Source organism: Mya arenaria, chromosome 3 (assembly GCF_026914265.1).
Source record: "Mya arenaria isolate MELC-2E11 chromosome 3, ASM2691426v1".
Lineage (NCBI taxonomy): Eukaryota > Metazoa > Mollusca > Bivalvia > Myida > Myidae > Mya > Mya arenaria.
In genome coordinates, this window is record NC_069124.1 from 42,054,094 (window position 1) to 42,064,692 (window position 10,599).

Below are 10,599 nucleotides of genomic sequence, written 5' to 3' on the forward strand. Positions count from 1 at the left end.
TTATGATCATCACTCTGATTGTGCTTTTGCAACCCGTTGGTTATAATGCTACGTTCCTGGTATGATAAGTTTAAATTTTTTACATTTCTGACTAACAGGTGGAAGGATTGAGTTCACAAACAATATAAATCTTTGTCATCCTTTATAATTTACGCACTATGGGAAAGACTTACTATGGGAAAGACTTACAGCCAATAATGTTATCAGAAAACATATAGTTTAATCACCTGGCTTTGAATGAAGGAAAGTATTGATAATGAAATCCAAACAAGTTACTGACATAGAGGTTTTATGATGTTTGTTCATATCACAAACAGATATTGACCTAAGTATTTTCTTGTCTCATGCATGTCAAGTTAAAATATTTTATGAACAATATATAAACAATACAAAACAAACACTAGATTAAGGGCGTCCATTAATCAAACAGTCTAATTGTGGATGATCTTAAGGAAACCAGGAGAAAATACAGTGGAAAAAAACATGAAATCATTAAAAACAAGGGCCTCGTTTACTGTGACTGTGAGCTGAAAGCAAACGCTCCTGATTTATAGGTTATTTAGGTTAATCAAGGGTCATAACTCTGTAATTATTAAGGAATCCAACCCACAAATAAGCTTATAATGAGAAATTCCCCATCAACCTGATGTTGTTGCAATACCCTACATGTATATAATTTTGGTATTGTTTGAAGGGGTATTGCTTAAATTCTGCATGATTACTACGTAGCTAATATATAAATCACCAAAACTACATAAGATTAAGTTATTGTATTTTATCATGACTCTGTACTGTAACTCAATAAACTTTTCGCCAGAATAATGTGCCTACAATGTATGAAAAATATAAACGCCGCAATGATTGACAGAAGAACTTCAGCCTGTGTCTGTTTTTCAATTTTTAGTAACAATGACCTTGACCCTAGGGACCCCAAATGCAATCCCATGAAAGGTATCCATAAACTCTTCTTTTATACCAAGATTGGTCAAGATATGTCAAGCCTAACTAAAGATATTTAGTTTCAATGTTTTTTTCTATTTTTAGTAACATTGACCTTGACCTTGACTCTAGGAACTCCAAGCGCAATGCCATGAAAAGTATCTTTAAGCTCTTCCTATAGACCAAGTTTGGTCAAGATATGTCAACCCTTACTGAAATTATTCAGTTTCATAGGTGAGTTTGACGATGGCAATACCAAGCTTGGTCAAGAAATGTGAACCCTGACTTAAAGTTATTCAGTTTCAACCATCCTTCTATTTTTAGTAACAGTGACCTTGACCATGACCATAGAAGCCCTATACGCAATCCCATAAAAGGTCCCCATAAACTCTTCCTACATACCAAGTTTGGTCATGATATATGAACCCTAACTAAAGTTATTCAGTTTCAACCATTCTTCTATTTTAAGTAACAGTGACCTTGACCCTAGGGACTCAAAATGCAATCCCATGAAAGGTCTCTATAAACTCTTCCTTATACCAAGTTTGGTCAAGATATGTCAACCCTAACTAAAGTTATTCAGTTTCAACTGTTTTTCTACTTTTAGTAACAGTGACTGTAACCTTGACTCTAGTGACCCCAAACACAATCCCATGAAAGGTATCCATAAACTCTTCCTTTATACCAAGTTGGGTCAAAATATGTCAACCCTTACTAAAGTAATTCAGTTTCAACCATTCTTCTATTTTAAGTAACAGTGACCTTGACCCTAGGGACCCCAAATGCAATCCCATGAAAGGTCTCCATAAACTCTTCCTTATACCAAGTTTGGTCAAGATATGTCAACCCTAACTAAAGTTATTCAGTTTCAACTGTTTTTCTACTTTTAGTAACAGTGACTGTGACCTTGACTCTAGGGACCCCAAACACAATCCCATGAAAGGTATCCATAAACTCTTCCTTTATACTTAGTTGGGTCAAGATATGTCAACCCTAACTTAAGTTATTCAGTTTCAACCGTTTTTCTATTTTTAGCAACAGTGACCTTGACCTTGACTCTAGGGACCCCAAACGCAATCCCATGAAAGGTCTACATAAACTCTTCCTTTATACCAAATTGGGTCAAGATATGTCAACCCTGACTATTGTTATTCAGTTTCAACCATTTTACTGTTTTTAGTAACAGTGAACTTGACCTTGACCCTAGGGACCCCAAATGCAATCCCATGAAAGGTCTACATAAACTCTTCCTTTATACCAAGTTGGGTCAAGATATGTTAACCCTAACTATAGTTATTCAGGTTCATAGGTGAGTTTGACGCCACCTGGCCACCCGCCACTATGTGAAAACCTGGTTAAATATTAAAAATCGCAATAACTTTTTGAAACTTTTTTAACCTTCTTAAATGAAAAACAAATCAGAATCACAAGGACACAACAGGTAATGCAAACATTGTCTGTTTTATCACTGTTATTGCTCTACTATAATAAGACCTTAAAAGTAATGGTCCTTAAGATAGAGTCATGTCAGTGTAATATGTGACAAGGCTAGCATAGGTACAAAGTTTTATGTGAAATTCATCAGTTTTTTTAAGTTTTTGTTCATGAGTGTTTGCACAATGACTTGTGACGCCATCGAACAAAACAAGGCCAAAACCTCAACTAATCCCCCCTTCGAAAAAAAAATCCCAGAAAATCTAAATATTCAGCATGGATTTTTTTATAATTAACTTATTTACAATTTTATAAATACTTACCTGAGCCAATGAATAATGCTTTGTTATTGACAGGCAGTCGTATAAGTGTTGTAATAGTCACATGGCCACTGTGAGGCCTAGTCAGAGACTTGCTAGCCATTTTTTAATTCAACTTTATTTCACTGTATCCATAACATCTCCTTATAATACACACAAATTCAAAAAAAAGTCTAAATTAAGATATGATTTTGTTATGAGTGCCAAAAAAATAGTAAAAATCCATCAACTGAAATTTTATCTTATCAATTCCCCATTCTATCAATCATTATTTAATCGCATCACATCGTCTTTAGCTGTTAAAAGTCAAGATTTTGACCATTAATATTTATAGTCCTTGAAAGATATTTGATCACTAAAATATACAAGAGCCTTCTTCCAAATAAAACAATAACGTGTGTTTCTAAACAAACAAAAATTATTTGCACAGAAACCAAATTTTATGAATATTGCATCGAAAGTTGACAAACATAATCATATTTATGTCAATACCTTTGCATACATGACATTTCTCTTACAAACAGAACAATAACTTGTCCTAAAAGACCATAATATTCTTTTTATTTCTTATTTAAAACCCCATTTGTATTTGTTGTAAAGGTCTTTAGAGCATATTTCATAATTTAAGGCTTTTAAAGAAAATAATGATTTTTATCTAAAGCAATCTATTGAAAAAGGAAAATGTTTAAGTAAGCATTCATAGGTTCAATTTCTGATTTCTTGTATCTCAATCATTTAAGAATCTATATCAAGTGAAAATATCAACTTTACAATAGAAATACATTACATGTAATCCTTTTCAAAATGGAAACAGCGATTTTTAATTTGCTTAATTCAATTTTTTACCTTGTAAGTAACTAATTTGGTGAATGCTGGTGCAATTAATCAACATACATAAAATTTATTTAAAGAATAGAAAATTAGAAAAAATGTGTTCTCCACCACAAAAGAACATGTTGCAAAAAATGTTCTGAGTTCTACATCATAAATACTCTTTTAATATTCATATATATACTTTCAAACTTTCTTTCCCTCTAATGTAAACTCCTTTTTGAGTTAATTCATCAATATTGTACTTTTATGAAAACAAAAAAGATTAATTCACTGAAAAAAATATTTTTCCTCATTTTTTCAACATGATGAAGTGATTTTTAACACCACTTCTCTAAATGCGTGATGACCCAGCTGCACTGAAATAAAGGGAAATAACTGCTGTGCAAAGTAATGCAACCTTTACCTGCCAAATGGCTAACGGGAAAGTCAGGTGCCTGCTGGTTAAACCTCTTCATCGGGATATCGTCACTAGTGATCCGCGTTGCTCTGAATACAACCTCCTTCTCTTCTTCCTGAAGAGTATTTATGTCATTTAGTAAAGTATTACTAATGCGATTAACCAAACTCCTACACAGTAATTACCCTTGACAAGCATAGAAGGACTTTGTTGCCACATACGAAAAATGGCTGAATATATCAGCTTCTTGTTTTTGCAGAATTTTATGTTATTTAAGTTTGGTATTGTTTAAATCTGCATAATATTGAATGCTTCATATCTTCAGTAAAAAAATATCTAAATAAATCATCTTTTGAATGCTGTCATGAGATTTGATCAAAATTTTCATGTAATATACGTGATCATCGGGCAGTCAAATTACTATACAGAAAAGGGAAGTAACCACTGCGTGGAGTTTGGCATTAAGCACAATGTGTTGTGTATCCTTGTATAAACCTAAGGGTTTTATATTATCATATTCATTATCAGATAGCAATTTTATAGAGAGAATGTTAAAATACAAGAGGCATTAATTTTTATCCATGTTACAAGACAACAAAGATTACATTAATAAACTAAATATTATGTTATTATTATAAAGAGCATGTTTTTTACCAACATAATATAATTATTTTTAATTGTAAGGATTATTACATTGCTATGCAAGTTTATTAATAATATTAAAACTCAAAACACCATTAAAAGTACGAGTTAACAACACCCTATAGGTTAGATGATTATAGCACGTTGGAAAAAATCTGTGTTAACATGTTTTGATCAGGACTTGTGATAAAGGGAAACCACTCTGTTAACCTTTTTGCATTTAAACTGCAAAGGTATTATCCTTAGTCAAACCACAACATGACGTTCAGAATTCATCCTATTTGTAGTTTATTTAAGTATGTTAAACATTAACAATCAATAAAATAGAGCAATTAGCAGCAAAAGGACCTTGTTTAGAGAAAAAGCATTAAAATACACTCTCCTGTATGATATGACATGCAGAGAAATTAGAAGACTTTTGAAGTTTCCTTATATCTGAGTATGTTAAGCGTATATACATATGTATAAACAATTACTAACATAGCAGTCAAGTCATCATGCAAAGACAAAAGACACAAAGCCATTATAATTGAGAATACAAAAGCATCAGTACATGTTCCTACAGAGTTTTCGCCTTATAGAATTTTGTGGAAAAGCTTTTCCCACAATCACATTGGATAATAAAGACCAACACTAGCAGTCTGGTCGAAATTAGCAAAAGCCCACAAAACCTGAACTGATAAATATATTGCAATTCGGGTTTGCTCAAATTCTGGATTCAATATAGCTGAGCTGGTTGAAAATACTTGAGGGCGAGCACTAGTTTAATTATGGATTTGGGCTTGCTCATCCAAAAGACTAATTTTGATGACTGCACATAAGGAAATTCAGAAATCTAAGTTGGCTCTCATCCCATTCATCCCTTATTTCATAGGTCTGACAACTTCAAGGGACATTTCAGCTATACTGATAAGCCAAGCAATGCTAATCTTAAGTCACAACAGTGAACTTTAATGTATCAGCGTTCATGTATATATTCTCAAGAATTATTTCCAAAATACATGTACAGTCATCAAAATTAAAGACTGTTTACACTGTTGTGAAGTACTTAAATGGCATCAAAACATTTAACAAGCCTTTAACAAGTTTTATTTCAAATTTAGAATGTGAGCAAGCCCAGCAAGCGTTTAACCAATGAAGGGCTTGCAGGCTAATGTGCTAATTTTGAACACTGAAGTTAAGATCAAATAAGTTTTTTTAACTTTGTCACTCAATTGATGATTACACTAAAAACAATGAAAATACACGGACCAAGTAATTTGCTTCTTAAACTAAAGATCAAATAGCATGTTGTTGAATTTAAATATAAAATAGAAATAATACGTACTGGTACATGTACATATTATACTATGGTACGACTGTGAACATAATCAATTGTTGCAGTACAATAATGTAAATTTAGCACATAGTCAATAACAGTGAATATGTAAAAGTTATCATTTATGCTTTCTTTACTAAAACATAACTTTGGCATAAGCAGGACGCATTAAGTACGGCTTCTGATTTACATGTATTTGTTTAAGCAAAAATAAACAAAGACAATCTTTTTAAGTGTAAATGGCTCAGAGTGTCTTCATTCTAGCCAGAGCGCTTTTCAAATCACTTAAAAACCCACTGCATAAAGCGCGGTCAGAATTAATAACTAAATGGAACTAATTGGTGGTCTTTTACTTCAGAAGTTATTTAAATGATTGAATCAGAATTTGTCTGGAGTTCCAGTGCCTTTTTATCAGGTATGGGGAAGACATCCTAGCCCTCTTTGTGGGAAAAAAACATGTATATAAATATCAATAATGCAAAGAATGCATCACTCAATAAATAGGGAACTGAGAGATTTTTCTTGGGAAAAAACATGGTCTTGCCCTTGAAGAAGTAGCCAGATTAATTGGCTACGGCAAAGGAGGGTAAAAGGACCCTGCATTGGGAAGAGAAATGAGTGTACTGTAAACACTAAATTTGATTAAACATTGGCCTACAGTTACAATGACTTATTTCTACACATATTTACATCAATAACATTTAGCATAATATGTATCCTATAACTATGATGGTTAAATAAAACAGAAATGGGGACATCACTAAATGTAATATATTTTAGTGAAACAATAATCTTAAAAATTCCAATCTTTCTTCAATCGCCATGCAATAAACAGCAGATGATTTGAAAACATTGTATTCTAGCTACTAACAGTTAATTTATATCAAATAAATATTAGCACATAAAACTTATACACCAATGATTGTAATGAAATCCGTTATTAAAAATTAGTAGCTATTGTGATGAAGAATTTAGCTTGACCAAGTCTATACCTTATTCTACAATAAAGTGAATTAAAACACCTGCTGTTATAAACTAATATAAACTTATAAACAAGTAAGAATACAATGTTTTCAACAAAGAAACTGGAACATAATACATGTGCAGTACAATACGGTGTTGGCTATGTAAGGTCTCCGCAACTTACTCACTTGACTCTTGTATCACTGATAGCCTTAATCTTCTGCAACCTGGGTAAAATCATCAAATAATAAATTCAATCTAATACTAAAATTTGTAATAATAACTTCAACATACATGTTTAAATAATGATATTCAACTCCGATGACACTAAAAATAGCAAAGTTAAAATATACAAACCAATTAGTTACATTGCATATGATTGTCTCAAATCAACAAAAACATACCAAGGAATTTATTGAAGTTACAAGTTGGATATTCATTAAAAAATGAAAATGATATACACTTTTTACATTTTGTTTTTGCACTGTGCTGCATTAAGATCAAATTTAAATATATATATATATATATAGCAGCATTTTATTTTGTAAAGGTTCTTAATAAATATTTAAACCGAGCTTTATTGTGATCAACTTCTCCACAAAGCTGTTAATGTATTTTAAAACCATGGCCAACTCTTCATACACATATCAATCTGAATGTACAATAAACATTGAAAGTTCCATTTTAAGATTTTAAATTTAGAGTTTTTCTTTAAAATGATCACTGATGAGATGGAATGAGATGTCTATATGAATAAATAGCCTCTTTGCTGGCCATAAGCACCTATCAATTTGGGAAAATTTGGGTTGTAGTGTTTTTCATTTAATGGGATTTGTTTCAAAGAAAATAACAGCCATATTGTATATCAAGAGATTCAGTGACCAAATTATCGGCTATGATAAGTTTGGTCCAAAAAAAAAAACTTAAATTGATTCTATGGGAGAATTATTACACCTTAATTTTTGACATAGGGAATTATTATAGCCAGCTGTAACAAAAGTCACCTGTACAAATTAGTAATTAATGTTAAATGTGGTTGATATCTAATTTCAAGACCTGAATAATATAGTTAGAAGTTACATACATAATTGCCTATCAATTAAGTTTCATAATTTAAGATGAACAGGAGCATGTTTCTTTTGGTAATGTTTACATTTTTTCACAAAAAACAAAGTTCCAAAAGTGTTTTAACAGCTGATTATTGCCTGCCATACGTTAGTTTTTCCATACAGCTGCTGTACAAGAAATGAGTAAAACAGATTTAACTAAAATACAGTTTGGGTTACAATAAAGTTTGGGTTACAATAAATGTTCTATAATTATACAAAACTTGATTTGTGTCTCAAGTGATGTATTAAGAAAACGTACACTTTACATTAATGTAATATTTCTTTGAAGATTTATTGTAAGTGAACAGTACAGTGTACAGCGGACCCAGCTTAAGTTAATTTTATTACTCAAACAAATGTTTGCATCAGATCAGATTACAGAACTAAGGTGTTCAAAACGTTTCAGATAAGGCCAAATAAAAAAATTGGTGCGTTTCAGGTTACACTGCCAAAAAAAATAGGGTAGGTAGGTCGGAATATTTTATTTATTTTTTTGATATATTGATTTCAGTAACTGTTGACTCAGAAAGTAACAAAAATAAAAGTCATCAATTTTCAGGTTTATCAGTAGTTTTTAAACATGTTCCATGCTTCAAAGGAAACATTCTTTATTTGTCTGGTTAAATACTTTGACAACGATGGTTGGATTTCAACTAAGTTATGGTACACCACTCTGCTATTATTTAAGACTTTCCAGGAACAGTTTTACTTTTCTTTATGCACCCTTTTGCTTTCAATCACCCTCTGTAGAATGCTAACCTCCCTGTAACATAATTACATGAAGAGTGGGACAGCAAATTTACCATATAAGCCATCAGCCAAGGAAACCTCAATGCTGTCAAGAGGACCTGGGGGTTCAGGTTTAAAAAACAAGTAACATGCAGGTTTTATTGCCAAAATTGCACACTTAAGTCTGACATATCAATCCGAAAGTCAGTATCTGACACACTTGTATCTGACAAGAAAATATAGTTCAAGAATTGAAATATACCTGCCACATAAGCTACCTGTAATTCACCTTAGAGTTCGGACAATCTAAAAATTCGGACATACATTATTATTTTCAAAAATAATTTATTTTAGGTACCTAATTTTCGGACACCCAACGGACATCGATTGTAACTTTTACAGTTACTAAGTCTCACAGACCAAAATTATTGATCTTTTTTGTTACAATGCCTCAGGCTCGATTATCTAATCGTATACATCACTGTGATAAGTTAGTTAGTTACTACCCATCCTAAACGATTTATTGCCTTTTGAAAAGGATGTGTGATATATTTAATGGAGGATTATAGGAACAACAAGGGCAATCAAGTTAGAGATTAAGAAAACACAGACATGACATGTTTGTAAAACGATCCGCCAATAAACTTTGAAACTTGTACCACACTTTTAATATAGACTTTATGAAGCAACAATCGTACAGTAATACTCATTAAAACATCAATAGAACAATAAAAGTCAACAGATCCAATGATACAGGTTACTATTTAATGCGATGAATTAAAGTTAGAAATGCAATACTTAAGTTAGAATCGAAAACACCACCCAGACACATTAATCCTGCATAGCAATATCCATGCTCTCCATGAGATCCTTGTGGGTATAACTGAGAGTTATGTGACGTCACACAATGTGACTGTTTGATCTGAAGCCGATAAAAGGAGTTTATTCATTTCAATGCATGTCATTTCAATGCATGTATAAAATGGTGTTGAATGGGATTTTAATTAACTTGATGAAGGAGTTACACTTATAGGCGTAATAACCATTGATAACTACGGATAAATTAATAAGTGGTAAAATGAAGACATGAAGAAAAAAGGCAGGTTTACCATACATGTAGATAAAATGTAAAAATGGTTATTTTCTATGAATTCGGAGAGTGAAAAATTAATTATTTCAAGGTGTCCGAACTCTTAAGGTGAAGTACGGTAAATACATTCAGAAATCTAACTCTAATATTGTTAACTTTACATACTTAGATTTCGTAACAACTGCTTTTCATACCCAAATCACATTTTTTTTTAAGGGAAAAATAGGTTAGGGTCGGCGGGAAAAAATAGGGTTGGTCGGGTAACCTGAAACAGACCTATTTATTTGGCCTAAGCATGAAGAATGATCAATTGCAAGTTACAATTCAAAACTCAGACATATTCTTCTACAATTCTACAAGACATGATACTTTTTGCTTCCACACACACATTCAGATTTTGAGGTCCGGGTTTTCTATACCACACAGGCCGAGGAAGGGTGCATAACAGTTAGATTTTCATTTCCATATTGCAAGAATTTGCAAAATATCTTCTACTTATACTACTTTAAGTGAATAAATGCTAAAATCTGCACACTGTGATACTGTCACAAAACTTCAGTAAATTCAAGATCCAGAAGTCAAGTGTCAGAAATGCCGAATTATAATTGAATGAAAACATTGAAAACACACCTGTTTTGGGGCTTTAGTTTTGAAAGTTTGGTTCTTCAGCATAGCGATAGATATCAAACCTTGAATTCACAACAAAAACGTTCATATTGTGTCAGAATACCATAATATAAAGCACTGAATCTATGTCATTGATAGCAAGGTGCTCCTTAGCACCCAAATATTCGCCATATTGAAACATAGGAAGCTTTCATTGC

At 32.0% G+C, this 10,599-nt stretch overlaps 1 protein-coding gene across 6 annotated transcripts in view; it reads right to left on the reverse strand.

The window, feature by feature from the left end:
* Positions 1-10,573, reverse strand: part of LOC128228286 (leucine-rich repeat-containing protein 49-like) — a 70,282-nt gene extending 59,709 nt beyond the window's left edge. For 4 of the 6 annotated variants that reach the window (XM_052939509.1, XM_052939506.1, XM_052939504.1 and 1 more), the window contains exons 1-2: positions 10,406-10,573; positions 3,931-4,039 (exon numbers count right to left, since the gene is read on the reverse strand). In XM_052939509.1, the coding sequence (XP_052795469.1) occupies positions 3,931-4,039; positions 10,406-10,447 (151 nt within the window). In that variant the 5' untranslated portion in view covers positions 10,448-10,573. Of the gene's footprint in view, positions 1-3,930; positions 4,040-7,031; positions 7,075-10,405 lie in introns of all 6 variants that reach the window. The other 2 variants (XM_052939507.1, XM_052939508.1) reach the window with 2 other exon arrangements.
* Between the last annotated feature and the right edge of the window lie 26 nt (positions 10,574-10,599).